The following is a 20,425-nucleotide window of genomic DNA, read 5'->3' on the forward strand; positions in this document are numbered from 1 at the left end:
AACAACAATAGTTCCTACCATTCATTTTTTTTTTAAAGCAAATATTGTGCAGTCAATTTATTAGCGACTGTTATCTGGAACAAAAACCATATGCATGGGAAAAAAAAAGATTGTAATACTAGCAATAACATCTATGTGCCCAGTGATTGGCTGGCTGATGACCGTTCAGTATATTTTCTGCAAATTAATAAAAAAATTGTTATAAAGTCATAGAAACCATACAAAATATAACAAGCATTATTAAGTCAATCAAAAAAGATTAATACCACAGTTTTATTTGAAAGGAGAAAAAAAAAACGACAGTAAAAATAGTAGCACAATTACAGCTCTTTACTTGCGCTGCTTATTTTAGGCACCAGAGGGAGGCACACACCATCCAATGGACAGACATGGGGGGGGGGGGGCTCTTGATTCACCATAAGAGTAATTGTGAGAGGTGAGGCTTTGACCTGGAGACAAGGATTTCAAAATACATCAATACACACGCACTTACAAAGCAGCTATTATGAAGCAAAAAATACTCAAAAATGAAAACAAACAAATTATGTCAGGAGGCGTCTCCAGCAGTGAGGTTACTCCCAACGCTCCCTTTACTGTATGTAGGCTATGAGGAATGAGAGTCTCCCATGCACACATATAAGCACACACACATCATTAGCCTGGTTAGCCTGGAGGAAGAAGCACACAGTTAAGCCCATGTGCAAGGCCAAAATGACAAGGGCCGCAGGCTGGTTGGTGCTCGGCGGTACACAAAGGACAACAACGTTGGTCACAAAAAAGCCACTTCTGTATGTGGAGCGGTCGCAGCTTGGCAGACAACGGGCGCATGAGAAAAGTAAATGTCAGCCTGTCTTTAGTCATTTTGCAAGCCGGGACACAAAGATCGTCTTGTCACGGAACATTACGTCGGCCCAGCCGCGACGGGCATGATTACGTCCTAGTGGCTTTGTCGACATCTATATGGAAACCGGATGGAAAAAAACGTTTATAAATGCAAGTTGTGGCCGTGGAGTTTACAGGAAAATGCTGCCTTGTGTTTATTTGGTTGTGTTTTAAATGTTAGTTCCCAAATAATAAATTCAGTTTTTCCCTTTTAATGCAAATTGAGTAACCTCAGAGACTGTTTATATTGAAATCATTAGTCGTCAGTATGCTATTAACCAATTTTTTTAAATGCCTTAAATTACAAGAAAGAATGCACAGAAATAAACAATGAACATTTGTATCATTCTTATGAAATACTTTTTTAAATTTCCATTATAAATCCTACAGACCACAAACATCCATAGAGACTGTCGATGATGGATTTTACTTGCATACATGCATGATGTGACAGTTGTATGATTAAGAAAATCTATTTCTAGACAACTCCCCCTTAAATAATAAACAGGTACACACTTGATAGAACATTAGCTTGCTCGCTCATAAATAATTGCTTGTTTGTGTTGTTCATCCTGCAATAAAGAAAAAAAATCTTCAGGCTCCATTGTTCAATTTTTGATAGCAACAATCAAAACAACGGTGGGGCGGGTTGACGATCGATCGGTAAGGCCGCATCCCGCCGCCGTCGTCTCGGGGGGCGTTGAGGATAGAATCGGCGGAGTGAAGATACATTCTAACTCGGGTTCATCAATACGTTCATGATCTTTGAGAAAAGAAATGTTCCAGGAGCGTTAATAGTGTTATTTTCTTCGCACGCACTCAGGCTTAATTCCTTGCCTGCAGCGATGTGAGCTGAAGTCCCTCTCCTATTAACCAGGCTGCCTTGGAATCAATGGAAAACATAAAGAGGCTTAATCTTTTCGGGTGCCTGCTCCTGATTGCCTATTACACAATAATAACACATCTCCAGTCCCGTGGAACACAAGAGGGAGGCACGTGGTCACCTAAAGAGCGCTAAATCGGTTGCTTTACTATGACAGCAAAGGTGTTGTTAGGTCTGGTGCTACCTGAACAAAAAGGGTATTAGAAGACGGTTTGTCAGGTCTTTATCTCCACAGACTACAAGAATGACTTTTCTTTTTTGCAAAAACCTCCAGAATGAATTCCAACCCTCTTTATGACACAAAGATCAAAATCCCCAACATCCGTCACTGTCCCAAAACGTCTGGCCCCAAAACTACTATCATCCCTTTGGAAACACATTGAGGTTTTGAATAGACCTGATCCTGGTTCTGGTTCTAAGAGCTGAGCCAGCAGGACAGGAGGAGGATGTCGGAATCAGCCAAGTCCAGTACTGGAACCGGGGCCACGGATGGACTGGAGTCCCTGAGGAGTTTTTTCAAAGCGTCTTGGAGACCTGGTGGAAGAAGGAGGGTGACATTAGCGCGTGGCTCCCGACGAGCCTCCAGTTAACCCCGTGACCGCTATTCGCAAATTATTGATATTCTTAAACCCCCTTTTACATTCATTACAATGTAGACATATGTTAGAAAGGATTGAATTCCACATTCGGACAAGCCAATATGCGTGAACAGGAGGGGGGGGGGGGTCTTCTTTATTAGACACAGTTGTTGTCTTCGCCGAGTGCGATTGGCCAGACTACAGATGGAGAGCGGACATATGAGAATTCATGGAGCAAATGTCTCGATGACAGCCTGTCTATTTAGCGGCGGTCCGCCGGGATCGCCGTCCGGTCCCGATCTGTAACGCTAATTGGCCACAAGTGTGTCTGTCTCGCGGTTGTCTCATTTCTTTCACGAGGATGCACACCGGCCGGCTACTGTAACTGAGAATATGTCGCATATATATTCGATACCTTCGAGGTTCACGGGACTTCCATGCCATTGTGCTGGAGACCGAACGTTGTATGTCATGTTAGCCAAGGGACATGTGACCCAAAAGGAGGGCATGAGCATTTCTTGATAAATTAAGGCTGCAGTAGAACTGGAGGATTACCATGATTAATAGTCGATACCTTCGGGGCTCATTGGGCTTTTAAAGGAGTGGCCAAGGCCGGCAGCGGTGCGAGTTTTTAGTTGTGCTACGCTGCCTCCCAAATGGATCAAATTAGTCAAATGAACTGGCGATTATAGCAAGTGTTGGCCAATGAACATTGTTCATTTTGAGATGACTAAAGACGCTGAGGGGCACGGAAAGACCTCTGTAACGTTTCTTTTGGCGTTCCACTTCCAGAGGTGCCAAAAGTAATCTCATTCTGTACAGCAGAAACAAAGATACCGGTTCAAAAATAGTCAAAGTAGTACTGTACCAATACAAAAAGGACAGACTTGGAGTTGGCTCAATTTCTAAGCCACACAGCCAGCTAGATAGATAAGATAAATAGAAGTCATCTATTAATGTTAGAAAGAAGGGTCCGTGACAGACTGGGGGTCTTTGGATCGTAAGTAACAAGTTGAGACAAGATGTTTAAAGGTTTCATTCGAAGCATATGCCACGTCTATCAGCTGTGAATCCTCACGCAAATAATGTAAAGGGGGAAGGCGAGGGGGGGGCTTACATTTTGCGTCGTCTGTGCTCTGACAGCTGCACCTCGTGACGCTGCGAGCGCCGACGCCAGAGGTGTTACTTTTTTCCCCCTTTTGACTTTTCGGATTCATCGCCCCATTGAGAGCGGGCTGTGACCCATAAAGATGCCCAAAGGGTGAGGTTCGAGGGGGCGGAGGGGGGATTCTCTTCATGTGCGTGCGAGCCGACTCCAGCTTCTCCGTGATGAGTCAGGCTCGGTTTGCAGGGGGAAGCGGCATAATCAAAGTTGTTGACTTTGCTCCATCTTTATTCCCATCCTTCCAAAAGTATTGGGACGGCGGACAGTTCCCATGTTATTAGCACAGTGTGACTCCATTTGTGTGCGCACAAACCTTCAGTGACTTGCTTCGCCAGCGTGTTGTGGCACTTGTAGAACACTCGGGCACAGAGCGGGACCAGCTCAGCCTCCGTCTCCTTGAGGGCTTTTCCCAACGCGGCGCAGATCGCATCCGTGACCTCCCTTGCGTCCTGCACGACCCCGGGATCAGTCACGGTCAGGCGCAGGGACAGCGAGGCGGCGCTTCGGTCGGCAGACGTTACAACTCGGCACTCGATGCTGCAGTGCCGCAAAGTTGTGGTCACGTGACAGGACGTCCTTTGGCTGGGGTCATCCTGGATGGCTGTGACGTGGATCTCGATGGCGGCATCTTTGGGTAAAGCGGGCACAATTGCCACCACTAATGGAGGAGCTTGGCGTTCAGGCCCAGTAAAAAACTCCTGTAATGCAGACAGATGGTCCACAAACTGCTCAATGTTGCGCAATGCTCCAGAAATCTGTTAGCGTAAGCACCAGTAACACCGACCGACCAAAAACGATTCCATGTTCGTAGCCGATTCCTTCGCAAAAACCTGATCATTAGCGAAACATTGTACGGTTCTTCGTCGTAAGAGCGTAAACAAGACCACACACACGCACAGACTCTTCTTTACATGACAGCCGTGACAGGCCGTCCATTACCCGTAGATTGCGAGGTGACCCCGTCTAATGGTAGAGTGCAAACAACCGCCAACAGATCCATAATATGCTTTCAGCCACCATAAACAAAATGCTAACATGACAGGTCCTACTCGTGTCGACTTTTCACCTCTCCGCCATTCCCTAGCTTCACCCTTTTCTCTCTTTTCTACCCCAACAGAGCGGCGGCCATTAGCCCCAACAAAAAGTATTCAGCGCGGCCCCCCCTCTAATAATACTTGGAGGCTGGCATCATCCGCTAATGGGACAGAAATGAGTGTTTTATATAAGCGCCTTTTCAGCCAAAGTCGATCGGGTGAAAACACTTAACCCCCTTTTCAATTTGCTGGATCAATTTTCATCCACTTACACGGCACTCTGTAAGTGCGGAATAATAACAGGTTACCCTCGCTTTTTTACTTGGATGCTCGCCCGACACGCACACCAAAAAAAGAAATTATCGAAGAGAGCAGCCGCCGCCGACGACGAGAAACTCTTTGTCCTTTCAAGATCGATCGTGAACAGGTAAAACTTTCTTAAAGTCTTCATCGTGAAACTATGAAGGCTGAGAGCCACATTCTTTGTTTACAAGAGTTGAAAATTGCTTATTTTTGTTATGTTTCGAGATAAGTCTTAATATTAGTAAAAATACTAGCATCGCTCTAATTTTCTTTTTTTATTCCTAGTTATTACTCTAATATTGTAAAACAAAAAAACAAAAAAAAAAGAAAAGCACTACTGTTTTCCAACCATGACTTTAATTTATATAAAATTACAAATTTAATCTCTGAATTTTTACCATTAAAATCAAAATATCTTTTTTTCCCAAATACATAACTTGGAACGCATAGCGTAATTGTATTGTTTTTGTCAGGCTGGTCCCAATACTCGATCAATTGTGATAACAACAAGGTGGCTCTCATGTCAAGTGACACCACATATAGGCGGCGCACGCTTTGATAAATGTTACATTAGCACTTCTAGCTATTCCTTGTCAATAGCAATTGAACAGAGAGAGAGGGCGGGCGAACGAGGAGGGATGTGACAGGACTGAAGGGGTGTATTGAGAGGAGACAAGGGGGGGCGCTGACCCTTGCTCAGCCAGGCTTAAAGGCCACCCTGCAGGCCTCTGGGTTACCCAGCCTCGGCCCGGCCCGGTCTACCGGGAGAGCGGCGGTGTGCTCCGGGACTTTGTAGTGACACGCGACTTGCTGACTTTTCAAGCTGTCCGACAAGCTCACGTCAGACTCACGTTTGTTCTTTTAGTCGTGTGGAGCACAGGGCGAAAGTTGCAGAAAAAGTTTGCGTGGTGGGGCAACTTCAACTTTGGTACTGGGCGAGATTAAATTTAAGTCCAAAAAGAAAAACATAAATGGATTTTTTAATTTTTTTTAATGGGGGTGTTACTTTGTTTCCTTTTATTGAAGGCTATTTTTAAATGATCTTGAAATCATTTATTTGCTCCATATTTGACTTTTTCATACTTACGCAGCTTTTCCGCAAAGCAGATTTCCCTCCTCCTTCCTTCACAGGGCATGCGGCCACAATCCCCGCAGTGCCGCACTTAAGAAGCGTGACCCACCTCTCGCTTGGTGTTTGTTTTTCTTCTCCCCGCTAACTGGCGTTCGGGGCGCGCGGCCGAAAGAGAGGCGTGAAAGCCGAACGGTAAACACGGTAATAAGGAAGCGGTGTGAAGTCAGCCGAGCAGCGGGGAGCTGATGGGACCGCGCCGCTTAGCCGGTTCCCCTACATTTCCTGCTCAGCGGGACGTCGTCGGCGCCGAGGCCTCGCCGCACCGCCGCTTGTCAGTCTGCTCTAACGTCCCTTTCCACTCGTCAGGATGTTTGCGTAGATGTTTAAGGCGCGCCAATGGTGGACAGCTGTGTGAATACTTGGACAAAATAACCTCATGAGCAAGTTAACAGAGCTACAAAATTGGCGCAAGTGCTCAAGTTGTCAAATTTGGATTGGGACAATTTCAACAAACGCCCTATGGGGAAAAACTAGCTTGTAGCACAACACTTGGAGAACTTTAAATGGAGAAGTTCAAACTTTGTGTCTTTCATGATCTGACCCAGTTTGCATTCCGAAGCGACGACATGTTGTCAGTGCTTTTTCATCCTACAAAACGTCAAAAATCACAGCAGCTGGTGAAATCTGAATATTGAACCCTTGGAGGGAAAAAAAGAAAAAGCCTCGAAACGGTTGAGAATTACCGCTTGGCTTTCCAGGAAGTGACACAAAGTTGACATCCTCTTTGCCTCGGCTTTTAACCCCCCATGCCCCCCCCTCCCCGATAGAGCCACATGTTGGATGTGCGCTCCCGCTTCTCTCTCTCCGTGCCCCCTCGGGGCCTATTCCCACCACTCGACAGATTACAGTGGGCGGAGAGAGGCTGCCAGGGAAGAGACTGGCGGGCGCTCTGGTTAGACGCACGGAGCAAAGGGTTAGAAGCCGGGGCGGCAGAACGGAGGGTGGCGGCAGGAAAAGAGGGTTGGGGGGGATAAGCTGCTCTGAGAGTTGAACCTAGCTCCAAAATGGTCGGGGGGTGCAAAGGATTAGGGAGGCTCTGAGGAAGACATCTGCCTCTGCGCCAAGCTGCACATTATCAAAGACGCCCGCGCTTCCCACATCATCAAGTTTTCATGAGAAACGGCGGCGGCGGCAAGTATCAGTCGCAGCGAGCGGCCCCCGGGGACACACACACGGAGAACTTTTACCTATTCCCCCCAACCCTCTTCACAAATATGACAAAAGTTTAGGGACACCTGATTGCTATGTGGGGTAAAAGTGCCCGCAAGCTAGCTAAGTAGCTGGCAAATCAGGACAAAAGTATTGGAACGACAGGAAGACAAACACACTTCTACATTTTTCTGCACTAAACTTCACAAGAGAGGCCGACACTCTACTGACCTGGTCTTCATCCTCAACCTCCAGCGCGCGTTTCCATGCGGCCCGGATGATGGCGACATCTTGGCTTCTGGTGGCGTAACAGTGGGCCTGGACCGCATGGGCCAGAGTCAAATTGCCGATGGTGGCCTCCAGAACTTTCTGTGCGTGGCTAAATGCCAAACTGGCTTGCGTGCTGGTGCCTGCCTTCACCAGCTGCATGGTGCAGGGGACCAGTGCGATTTGGCCTGCGCAGAACACGGCGCCATCGACCTGGAGAAGACAAAGAAAGGACACACCTCAAATAAACACATTAATTACAGCTCAGATTAGGTACAATTAATTTAATTTTCTCATTTTAAAGAATGGCAAAACTCTAAAACTACTTTAGTATTAAAAAAAATGTTTTAATCAGTAAGGTGCTATATCAAATTAACATTCATTGTAAATATCCCTTGGTTAGCAGTGCATTAATCAATGAGGCCCCCCTCCTGAATTTCGACTTCTTATCGCTAACAGTTTTCATTTCGCACTTCACACAAAACGTGCCAATAGCATCCCAGCGACATCAGTGCTATTTATAGGCGTAATTAAGCATGTGATAATAAGCTAATTCTCCGTTAAATACCTCTGCTTGCAGACGGGGTCTTGCATAACAAAAGTCGGGCTTGGATCTATCTGTTTAATGCATAGAGACGTGTGAGGGCTGGTACTCAAGAGGTCAGGTCTTTAGAGACCTCGCATGGGGGGTCAGCTGTGAGGATTTTGGATGCTAGCATGTGGACAATGCAAATATCATCTGGTGATAATTGCAGATCATCCAACATATCTGGATCACACTTAGACAAGCTGCTTTACGTAGAAAGAAAAAAAAAATCGCCACTATATTGAAAATAATCATGGTAAAAAAATGGTTGCTTTGCAAAGTTACATTTCCGTTAGCATTTCATTTCGCAGTCATCAAAGGTGATGAAAAAAAAAAAAGTCCGCCCGCCCCCTTGTGGTCGGGACTGTCCTGAATTTTTTTTAAAACTCTTCCTCGCGACATGAGCTCACCCCATTTGGCATTCGCAAAAGTTGGGCGACCGTTTAGTCAATTTGAATATCAAAAGGTGCTAACAGAGGGCTCCCAAGCAGGTGTGTGATGATCAATTATTGACGACGACGCTCTGGTTACTCTTTGTGGGAGGTGGAACTGAGGAGGGGGCGACACGGGCGAATACTATTTACATAAAATTAACGGTTCAAAAGAATGACTTCACACACCGATCAAACTTGTTAATTGACTGTCAATGCAGTGTTCCGTCGCAGATACACAAAACACACACACACACACAACTACATTATTCATCTCAGGCCCTGACAGGGAAGACATGGGCATTCCCGAAGTGATCAACAACCCCTGACGCCGCATGCATTTTTAATAGGAAGCCCCTTCTTAATATTCATGAGGGGGCAAACAATTGCACATGACATTAAACTTTCTATAACAAGGTAAGTCGTTTTCAAACGCTCGCCTTAGCCGTCTAAATGGCCCGCAGAGACAAGACAGGATGCGGTGCACCCATACCGCCATTTTCCCCCCGCCTCTGTTACTTGTGGAGTTGATCGATATTGGTGCTCACTGAGCTGAAGTCTAAAGTGATGTCATAGGCATGTTATCTAAAATGTAGTTTCTCAAATTACATTTATATCTACAGTAATGTTCCAAGAGTAATGTTATACGAGTGTTGAAAATGTATTGTTCAAAATGTATTTAATATTTTATAAAAAAAAATTGTAATGAGTTTCCTTATAGTAATAGTTTGTATTAATAAAAATAAAAATGAATTTTGGGTTCTCCCTCCGCTTTTTTGTTTCTATCATGAAACACTATGTTGCCTTCATGTTTTCCCAGCGTCCTTCTTTCCGTAAAAGGTTTCTTTGCCGACGTCAAATGAGGAACTTTGGAACTCGACGGCACCACTGTCGCAATGAGGAATGATGAGTTGAAATTGCCATGACGTTACTTGTGTCCACACGGCACCGGCAGCTTGTACTTTATTGCTTTCCTGCTGTATATTTAGCCATGCGCCAACAAATTCTGACCATGATATACTGCTACAAAAGTGCTACCCATGACATGAAGCCCTCATAGTGGACCCGAAAAAAAAAAAAAATCTGGTTGCTGTGGCTATGTTGTCGCTTCTTAAATACACTTTCCTCAAACAGAATGTATCATTACCACATTTCCATGTTGTTTGTCCTTAAACAAATGACTCATATTTGCCTCGGTTAGTGGGATTCTGATGGGAAAATCGAATCTAAGTTGTATTATTACCCGATTAATCGAACTTTAATAATATGTGGAGAATTCTACATAATATTTTGTGATGAAAGGGACTTGAACATATATTTGGGGCAAAATTTGTTACAAAATATATCTTTATATTACATTACATTAGACTATTATGTTAGCTTATTAGCATTAGCATACAACTGGCTATTAGCAGTTATGTGCGTGCTATATTTGAGACTGTCTGATTACATGATCAATTGGTTCCATTTGACACTTGTGAGAAATGTTTGCTGCTTTCTTATCGGTGACTTGTTAAAAGGTCACCAAAGACCCTCGCGCGTGGACAGCAACTTTAAATAAACGCGCCCACGGAGCCACTGTGGAGCACTAATGGGGTCTTCTTTCAGGCTGAGATGTTTCTAATTGGGTTTATTTATTTATTTATTTTTGGGTCAGACACTTTTTCACAGATGACCAGATAGCGCCGGACTATATTTGGTCTCGGAAAGCCCTCTCGGGGCCAGGCAGCATTTTTTCCGAGGAACATCTCCCGGTGTCATTAGCAGAGTTTGGAACTGAGATAAAATTACCCGCTATTGATGAACAGTCAGGTTCTTTGGCTGGTTCCAAGGACAGGCGGAAAGAAAAGCATCTCCGACGCACCTTTGAGCAGCGCTAATGGTCACGTTTGTCCCCGCGGAGGTCTCATGCATAATTTAAGGAGGGAAAACGAGCAAGCAAAATGTGTAAAATCGGTTTAATTAAAAGGGTATAATGTTGCTTAATGCAAGGACACGTGCAAATAAATTACAGGGGTAGTGTGATCATTCTGTATAAAAGCTCCAAGCGGATTAAATAAAAGCAAATGGATGCCGGGCGAAAGCTAAATACAGAAGTCTCTGTTTGAATCTTTAACCGCACGGGGGACCGTTTGTCATTTTTCGCCAAAGTGTCATTTGTATCCCGAATGCGGATTAAGTTGAGGCTGAACAAAACGTTGAAACGTGGCGCCAACGCACAGATGTTGCATGTGCCATCTTGAATGTTTTCTTTTATTCTGAACGGTGGAGTCTGTGAGAAAAATTTCGATTCCTCCGAGGAACATTTTTAATTCATGTGACAAAACTCCAAAGTATTTATTCATGTGGAATCTTTTGCACTATTGAATGAATATTTCAGCTTTGGCAAATACTTGAGAAAAAATAATTTGGAACAGTGTAGAAACCCCTCGACCCGAATAATATTTAGATAAAAATCTGTCATGTGATTCATTTGTCAAATTTAAGCCCCGACCGACGTCCTGGGTCTTTTTGGGCTGGAGCTCTTTTTTTGTGGGGCTGATCTAGAATGAAAACCTCACCAAATATCTACTAAATCAAACTTCTTTCAGGAGCTAAACTTTCAAATTATGTCGCTACTGACCAAAAAATGCATGTCTGTAACCCAACAAATATTTTCACCAGCATTTAAAGATAGGCAAGTTTTTTTTAAGGGATAACAAAGGATAGACATTTATCAGGAAACAAGGCAAAATTATGCAAAATTCTCATAAAAGAGACTGATTTCAACATTTGGACCGTATCAGGGACAAAAGCGCCCCTACCCCCAAACGTGCCCTCACGTCTGCCCTTGACGTGACCACGCCATACACCCACCCACACACAGTGAGAGTTACACACTGTCATGTCAGCTCTGGTCAACTTTATGCTGGTTGGAGAGGGCTGCCGCTCAGTCTCCAACCAAGGTCGGGTGGGGGCTGGGGTGGCGAGGGGGGGGTGCCTGACAGCGAGACGCTCAGGGGAGGCGCATCGCCAACGCCGACGGGCAAGAATAAACAAACACGTCCTCTTGCCATCACTCAAATGCGTGCTTGTTTTTTTTCTTTCCTGCTGGGATTTTCAAACATTGAGCTCTGTATTGCGTACAAATGTAGCATTGCGCTTCTCTTTGTGGGACATCGATATTAGGAGATCATTTTGACTTTGATATGAATAATCGATACACCGAACGAAATAACGACAAGTCAAACTCATGAGTCTAAAATGTTACATAAATAAATATAGCTTGTGATTCCCACACGTAGTTGCTATGGGGAATAAATAAAGCTAAAAACATGACCGGGGCCGGGCGAGCTTTTTCATGGTGTTAGGCAAATGGCCCCGGCTGCCTTCAACTGTCGCCACCTCCGATCTTTTGACAAATTGCTTGTGAGGCTTTTTACGACTGATGCACATATCGCAAAAATCATTTCTGCCAAGCCTCCCTCCCTTCGCTCCGTGTGCGTGCGTGCGTGCGTGACCTGCCCGTGGGGACATGACAAGCACCGCCACGCATCGCTCTATCAAGCCCGATCTTTCCAGGACAATGCAAATGATGACAAATTCCATCATCCTACATTATGCGCTTTGCCGCTAATCTCCCTAATTCGAGAGAATCGCGGAGGGTCTCGCCATTTGGGCTTGAGGGGCATGTTTGTCTGATTGAATGATGATGAAACGGCAGAACTCACCCCCCCCCTTTGCTGTTTCCCATCTATGACCATTCCTTCTTCTCTCGTCTTATCATGTCGTTCTATTTTGTTGCTGTTACATTCATTTTTTTAAAAACACAGAATGCAAAATGTCCACTCTTACCATCCCCGTACAAAGACCACATGATACAATTGAGCATTGTTAAATTTGAGATAAAACAACGAGTGATATCATTGCTAAGAACACACAAAATGCGTGCAGTGCTGCCTCGTCTCAACAGATGGCAGTATGGCTGCATGAAGAGAAAAGCTCCAAAACGGTCCAAAAAGCAACTGTCAAACATTTTTAGTTGCCCAAAGTCAAAATGTTCATTTTAATAAAGTACAAATTCCAGCGGTAATATTGAGAGAGCTGTAAATCGTTGTCTGTGGGCTGTACTGCGGAAAACCAATACAAAGGTATTGCCTGCATTCATTTTTCATCAAATAACTACACAGAAATTTCTTACTGTAATATCAATAACTAACTATAACTATAAAAAAATACTACGTAAGAATATTGTTGTTATCATGATGGTTCAGATTTATAAATAGGTAAAATGTAAAAAATATAACATGCCCTAAAAATGACTACACAATACTATAAACTGTAAAGATAAAGAAAATGATGAATTCCTTCTCAAGAGATTAACAAAGATAAAAAGCAAAATGTTATGACTTTAAATATATGAATGGCCAAATGAATAAATATAGACAAAACATGCTAAAAAGATATTTTGTATACTTTAAAATATAGCAAAAAAAAAAACAAATGTCTAAAATTATTCCTACCACCATGTTATGACTTTAAATATATGAATGGCCAAAAAACATACTAAAAATGACCATTATTATTATTAAATAAATATTCTGTATATACAAAATACAGCAACAAGCACACACAAGAAACATACTCAAAAATATATGAAAAGAGGCAACGCATCCCTCCAAAACTTTGACATTCCAAAAGGAATCTTCCCATTTAACTTCACAACCTACAACCACACCCATAATGATAAATCCATAACATCAATAAGAGATGCGAAATAAAAAGCCCCTCTCCAAAAAAAAAACCCCTAAACTAAAATGCAAAACAACCGCTAATCTTGTCTGAGTCGTCTGTGGGGCTGCAAAAAAAAAAAATGGAAATGCTGGCATATTGTTGCATGTGGATGTAATAATCATTTCTAACCAGAGGCATCCACTGTCACTTTTAATGTGCGCAACTTAAGGAATCGCAGAACTGGGGCATAATAATCACATACATCATCTGCTGCTGCCGGAGCAAATTCCTAAAATACAAAAAAAAAAAAAAAAGGCTGAGGAGCATCAGTGTTACATTTGCTAGTCATTCTTTGCTTCTCTTTTATTAATCTTGTGCTCTCCAAACAAACTACAAATGAAACCCACAGATCATGAAGAACGGAATACTCAGTTTAATCTTTTTCTTTGGGGGGAAAGGGGATTTTTTTTTTCTTCCCAATGTTATATTATGTATGTTCGGCCCTTTTTAACATGAACATTTTCTATAATATTTTGTACTTAATATTATAATTGTGTTATTTTATATTTCTAAAAATGATATTTTCCACATTGCCAACTTCTGTGGGTGAATGTGATTTATTAAGATTCAAATAAATACAGGATTGTATTCCTTCCTATAAAATAAAGTGCAATTTCCCACCCAACGATTAAATACGGAGCTTCTGTATCGCTCGTTGTGTATTAGGCATGTATATATTTAACAAGGAGCATCCTCAACATTCTTCTTGCTTGCGTGTGCGAGCGTGTGCGTGTGTTTGGGCCCTGTCAGCTCTCGTCATTGCAGGAGGAAGAAACGCAAGCAGGCAGCTCTGAATATAGCAGCGAGTTACCATAGTAATGGGACGGTCATACATCGCACTCATTTCACAACAGCAATTTTTATCTGTGCATTGCCTCTTCACTTATTGCAACGTACAACTAAAAAAGAACCATGTCAAGCCGCCCATAACGGGGGGGGGGGGGGGGGGGGGGTGAGCCAATACCGATCATCAAGACATGGGAGGATCTGAGAATAATTGACGTGTTTTGACTGAGTGTTTGCAGTTTGTTGATAGCGGGAGTGTCACGGTGGATAGCGGCGGCGGCGTAAACACATACTGGCGTGTCTGCAAAACCTCTTTCCACTCTACCGCACATACGCACGCACACGTCAACAAACAGGACGCATGTGGGTCTTAAAGAAAGAAAGAAAAAAAAAAAAAAAGGGGACAATACAATTGCTTTACACTAATATTGACCATCACTAGCCACAATATTAGATACACCTAATAACACGCTATACATTTATGCAGTAAAAAAACATCATTAAATATTATTAAAATATTATATACGTATATATATATATATATATATATATATATATATAATTTATATATATAGTAAAATAAAACACTTCAGCCTGTTGATTGGTCAAGCAAAAATCACAACGGCAGTGATGACAACATCACATTTAAGTATTAGATTACCGTTGATGCGGCACTTGTATCGGATCTCATCAATTGTGCATACGGAACTCATGTTGTGGCCATTTACAAGCCAAGCGTGTCCCACTAGCAAGTGTACGGCACAAAATCCTATTAATAGTTAAATATCGGAGGATATGCGCGTCTGCCGTGCTCCTTGCTTTTCGAGGCGGTCGAGCACCAATAACAATACACGGCGAGCCCCTCAGAGGCAATCATGCTCAGGCCCATTAATGAGTGCCAGTGTGGCAGTGGACAGAAACCCAGCGCATTGACGGAGCAACTGTGACACGTCCACTCTCTCCCCGTGTCCTCACTACATGCTAATACCAGCCCGTGTCCACCACGTGGTGCAAAAGAGGGGTGGGAAGGGGCGGGGCTGTGGGGGGCTACAGTCACCCATTCAAATACCCCGCCCCCCCAAACGCAGTCCATCGGTTCCAGAGTTAACTGGCTCTCCAAAACCGCATCAACTCTGATATATGGTAGCGTACATGCTGGGAAGCCTCAAACGAGCGGGAAGGGGAGTCCGGTCCCGGGACTAAATTACACAAGCATGTTTGCGGTATACGTGCTAAATGAAAGCAGACCTCCGCCAAGGCTTAAGTCCGTCCGTCTCTGTCATGGGTGAAAGTCAATGAGTTGATGATGCCATTTCGGGATTGTCGTACTATGATCTGACTTTTTAATTTTATATTGAAGTGGCTGGTAAATGTAAACTCTGGATGAGATCCAATGTTACAGTTTCCGATTTGAAATCCTTAAAAGTACCGTCTGGTTATTTACATGTCTGAAGTCATCCATGATGCTAATTAGAGGACAAGTTAGTTCAACTTGTCCCTAGTAAAATTTTCAAGAGGTGGCGCCATTTTGTCTAGGCCTCTTTCATCATTTTTTTTTTTTTAAATGACTCTTGAAAAGTAGTTCAAAAGCAATGTCTGATTTTCAGTGATTCTTTTTTCTTAAAGTTACATTCGTCAGATTCAGGTTACGTCTGTGACCCCTCGTGGGTTTATTCTTTCATTAACAGACGGGCACCAACAATTTTGTGTGTAGTAAACGTCTGTCACATGACACGGCGGTTTGCGGAGGTCTTACTGGTTTTGATAAGTGGCTTTGGTGCGTGTCCACTTCAAGGCAAGACGCTTGACCTCGCTGTTTGTGTATCGGATGGCGTCCGAGACAGTCAAGAGACAGCCAATCGGTCATCATCCTGACCGTCACTCAAGAAGTATTCAGACAAAAGATCCGTGTCACCGCCCATCATTCAGGTATTCCGAAAAGGAAGCAAAAGCGTTAACATGAGTGACGACAAGTTGTCGAGCATTCCGGAGCTCGTTTTTCATCGACCTAATAACTCTGTGGGCTACACCGGTTCTCACACGCCACAAAAATAATTCCATAAAGTGCCACAAGCGCGAGAGGTGAGATAGAAGACAGGTTTTAATAGATGGCGGCAAAAAAAAAAGCAGGAAGAGAAGGTGCTAACAGGCGCCACCTCTTCAGCGAGAGCCGTCAGATTCCGACTGGATTCATTTGGGTGGAATTCAAAATGAAGTTAAACGTCCAAATTCATCTGTTCGCACAATATTAAAGCCACTTGACATTTTTATTGACTCGCTATGATGTCATCCGCATCGTCAATCGGTCCCGAAAAAGTTCCCATCAGTTTTTCAATGTTTCTCCGCACGGCGGGAAGTTTTTCAAATGCTAATGTGTGCCTGGCTACACTTCCGCTGCCCTTTGATGCTAACTGGCGGCGTCACATCCACTTTGCCGCCCATGCCTGGCGGTCCACTTTGACGATTTCAAAATCCAATAGGAATTATATTGTGGCTTGGCGCACGACTGTTCTCCCACAAGGTTGTCGGCCGTCAATCACCGTTTGGTCGAACTTTAAAAAAATTATATAGCTTAGCGACCAGTTGAAATGAAGCAGAGCTCCCCAAATCACGATTTGAATATTGCATTGCGGCAACATTGATTCAAATTTGCCTAATTGCTCAACCCGATTTAAGAAGTAGACGAATCTTTCTATAACACTAATTGGGTGGAATTGTTTAAAAGCTTCGGCTCCGAAAGCTTCATTGGTATGCGTTTGGTTTTAAGTGCTTTGACGTCACCATCTTTGGTTTGTCGCTTAATTGATGGATGCACTAAAGCGGTAAATCATCTTAATTGGATTATGCAAATGGTGTCAGATTGCTGGACACCTTTGCAATTGGATCTGTGATAAGACAGCCAAAACAATTAATGTCAAGATAGGGTTGATGCAAACATGCAGAGAAATGACGAATGTGAATCAGGTAAGCCGAGCACATTTTTTTTTTGCCCACAGCTCCGATTTGACGACGTAAAGGTTAACTAATTCTTTAAATCAAAATCCAAGAAAAATATGTCGGGACTCAACATTCCGCATGAGGAGGCGGACGGCCGGATGACAACTTTGAAGGTCTCCCGTCCGTCATGTGCCAAGCATGCGAGCCACAACGGCGAATGAGATTTATTCCTGTGAGACTGCATAGCCTTTACAATGAATATGTATTTATTTTATTATGGTTGATTGTATGTAAATCATTGGAAATATTAAAATTGAATGATGACATTTTAGGGACAGAGACTCTCTGCGCTTTGCTTACATTGTTTAGCTTGGAGCAATTTTTTTTTTTTTAAAGATTCAAATGACTATGAGGACAGCTGCATACTTGATCAGTTTCGCACTGATCCAAATTCAAATTGTTCGCATTGATTTATGCTTTTGTAGCAGTTTTCATTCGAATTCTTTCAACCAAGACAAGTTTATGACAAATGTCCATGAGGCTTTTTGGAAATGGAAGCCAACAGCAACGAGTGCCGGGAAAGCGCAATGAGAGCGACACGGCTTGGAATGCAATAAAGAAGCCCAAACCGCACGGAAGAAACACGGCCGTGGATGTTCTTTGGTATCTCGTTTCAACCGCGGGATTTACGAGAGCACGCTTTTAAAATGATACAGACGTATTGGAGCTTCTCTTATCGAAAGAATGTTACGGGGGCAATCACGTGACGTCTGTGTGTGGATCCCCGGCACACCTGTTGAGATCTTTACGAGCAATAATAAGAGGCCCGGCTGCGAGATGCGAGCTAATGTGATGAGTGAGAAACGTCTTTATGGGGTTTTAAACCTTGGAGCCTCAAAGTACTAACATTGCTTAGCTTGAAGTAAAACAAAACAGCTACCAACAGCATCCATTTTATGGATTATAAAATTTAATGGAAGATCGAAAGGTGCACCTGTTGATTTTTTTTGGGGTGGATTGCAACGACGTTTGCCACGTCGGCACCGCATCCGCCGCCAAAGTGGAGCGTCACCAAGACGGAGGCGCTGATGACAGGTTCCCAGCGAGGGGCTAATTGTATCAATATGGAACAAAATAATCCCTGGTTGCGCCGAAGAGACCCTCCAGACATGTTTTTGATCAAATTGAGTCATTGCGGCGAGAAGGAGCTGTCGAACGAGCAGACTCCTCGCATTGTTTTCTTAGAGGAGAATTCAAACTAGCTTCTTTGGTTATCTTTTGACTGGGCCAGCTGGTAACTTTTAAGGCCTGCGATTTGGACGCTCCATCTGTTTGCACTTTTCGACACAAGGGACATTTTTGACATGAGTGAGGATTTCAACAGGCTACGTTAGCTCGCGTGAATGCGTTTTAAAACACCATGACCGTATTTGGGGAAAACACAGCAGCTATTGCAGCATAGTCCAACATTAAATAAGTGTCGTTTAAACGGGCCCCTGGGTAAATCTAACATTTCGACAACTCTCGAGTCGGCGAGCTGCGTTGAGTCACGGCCGTGCGCGCTGTCAAGGCATCGGCGCGGATAGCTAATCCACACGTGTTCCGACTCATACGCAGATTTGGCAGCGGCATCAAGGACGGTGTGCAGGAGATGGACACGACCCTTGTTGACAGTACCTTGACAAGCGTAATCCCGGATAACACGCAGCGGGTAGACAAACAGATAAACAAAAAAATTGCAGGGACGAGCGCTCAACCGCAGCACCGCACTTCCCCCGGCTCCGACGTTCTTTCTGTGCCCCCGAGTGACAAAAATGGAGACGCGCTTCCGACAGCGAGGGAGAAAATACGGCATGGTACAAAACCACAATCATACGCTGCAGCGTGCATAAACAGCAACGGAGGCAAATACATAAAAAGCATCGTGTAACTACGCGTCATGGGAACGGCCGCTAAGCTCCTTGAAATCCCCGCATTTGTAGACCGAGTTGACGTTATGCTTTTTGCAAACCAAAACACAAACGCAACAATTAGAACTCCTGTCTGTGATGTGTCACTTAAAAACAAGGTTGGGGGGGGGGGGGGGTTAGACTGAAAAAGGAAACGTACTATTCGACTATTCCATGGACTATTATTCTGTGTCACTACTGACTTTAAAAAAAAAAAAAGGGATTCCACAAAGTGTGTGTGTTGTAGCATTCTTACCCTAAGGGCTTGACTGTATGGGCCGATGTTGGCCGGGGCCCAGTGAGATAAACTCTGCACGTGGAGCGCTTCCCTCCGATGAAAGCAACCCTCCGCGGCCGGCTCGCTCCACTTATGGAGGAGACAGTCCATCCGAAGAAGATGGCCAGCGGGCAGCGAGGCCTGGACGCACACCCTGGATGACGAAAAGGAGTGTTTTAGCATGACTGCTCGGAATGGGATGTGGTTGAGTTTGTACCTGGCAGGAGGGTTGGTGGAAAAGTGGTTCTTATACACGGAATTGAGGGGACCAAAGTCGTCCATGTTGTTCACGTAAAGGTGGACGAGGACAATGTCCTTCATGTTCCAGCCTCTGGCATCCAGCTGACCTGGACACACAAAGAGTGGTTATTATGAATGTTTTTTGGGTACTGTAATGATGCAAATCATTGAGGTTGATATATAATAGTCATGTATATATTTTGTATTTTTTCACTAAGACATTTTTTTTAATTATTTATTAAAAATGAAGAAAAATAGGTTAGTAAATGTAATATTAGACATATTTTTGGTTATTGTCACTGTCCAAATAAAATATTTCTTATTCATGTTTCTAAGTGCCCAAAAAATGTTTTTGTTTTTGCAACTGTGAGGTTCTTGTTCTTATTCACAAAAAAGGCTAAGCTTATTTTATTTTATTTGTTTTTTATTTATTTATATTCACTATCTAATAAAAAAAAGTCCAAACACTGAATTCATTTCCAGATTTTGTGAGTTATTCCTGTTCCTTCAGAAAAAAGCCACAAAAAGTATTTTGGGTTGTAGTTGCTAAAGTAATGTATCAAAGAAAAATGTGGACATGCTATTCACCAGGCAGCTTCTCCTTGATGGTCAGTTCAAACAATTTGGTTTTGAAGATTACCTCCAACAATGGGCTGTCTAAGTAAGGCTGCTTCAACTTGAGCCTTTTTATATATTTCTTTGGAGGTTGTGCGTCTCCTCCAGGCAGCGCTTAGCAATAAAGCCAACCTGTGCATCTGCAAGGCATCGGCTTTGTGCTGAAGATCGTTTCGTTGATGTATTTTTAATACGACTGAAGCCACAGTGAAGCGCTAATGGTGTTTGTCCCTCCCTGAAAGCGTACGCGGCGTGCGTGCATGTCGAGTACAAACACAAGCTCGACACACACACACACAAAGAAAACGCTCAAAGCCAAGTCTCCCCTTGCAATCGTTTGAAAGCGCTTCAAGTTTGTTTTGCCTTCGCCAACACCGCCGTCTCTCTCGCACTACTTCATTCTCATACAAAGAGGCCGTTCATTAAATATTAACTTGT

General features: G+C 43.6%; 1 protein-coding gene across 9 annotated transcripts in view; it reads right to left on the minus strand.

Annotated features, from left to right (window-relative positions):
• Positions 1-271: 271 nt before the first annotated feature.
• The window catches only part of dph6 (diphthamine biosynthesis 6), a 96,487-nt gene continuing 76,333 nt past the window's right edge, over positions 272-20,425 (minus strand). For 6 of the 9 annotated variants that reach the window (XM_061301325.1, XM_061301324.1, XM_061301326.1 and 3 more), the window contains 5 exons: positions 19,350-19,479; positions 19,112-19,286; positions 7,358-7,606; positions 3,822-4,206; positions 1,287-2,299 (listed from right to left, as the gene is read on the minus strand). In XM_061301325.1, the coding sequence (XP_061157309.1) occupies positions 2,181-2,299; positions 3,822-4,206; positions 7,358-7,606; positions 19,112-19,286; positions 19,350-19,479 (1,058 nt within the window). In that variant the 3' untranslated portion in view covers positions 1,287-2,180. Of the gene's footprint in view, positions 450-1,286; positions 2,300-3,821; positions 4,207-7,357; positions 7,607-19,111; positions 19,287-19,348; positions 19,480-20,425 lie in introns of those variants that run through there. The other 3 variants (XM_061301329.1, XM_061301330.1, XM_061301331.1) reach the window with 3 other exon arrangements.

The sequence above is a fragment of the Syngnathus typhle genome, linkage group LG16 (genome assembly GCF_033458585.1).
Source record: "Syngnathus typhle isolate RoL2023-S1 ecotype Sweden linkage group LG16, RoL_Styp_1.0, whole genome shotgun sequence".
Lineage (NCBI taxonomy): Eukaryota > Metazoa > Chordata > Actinopteri > Syngnathiformes > Syngnathidae > Syngnathus > Syngnathus typhle.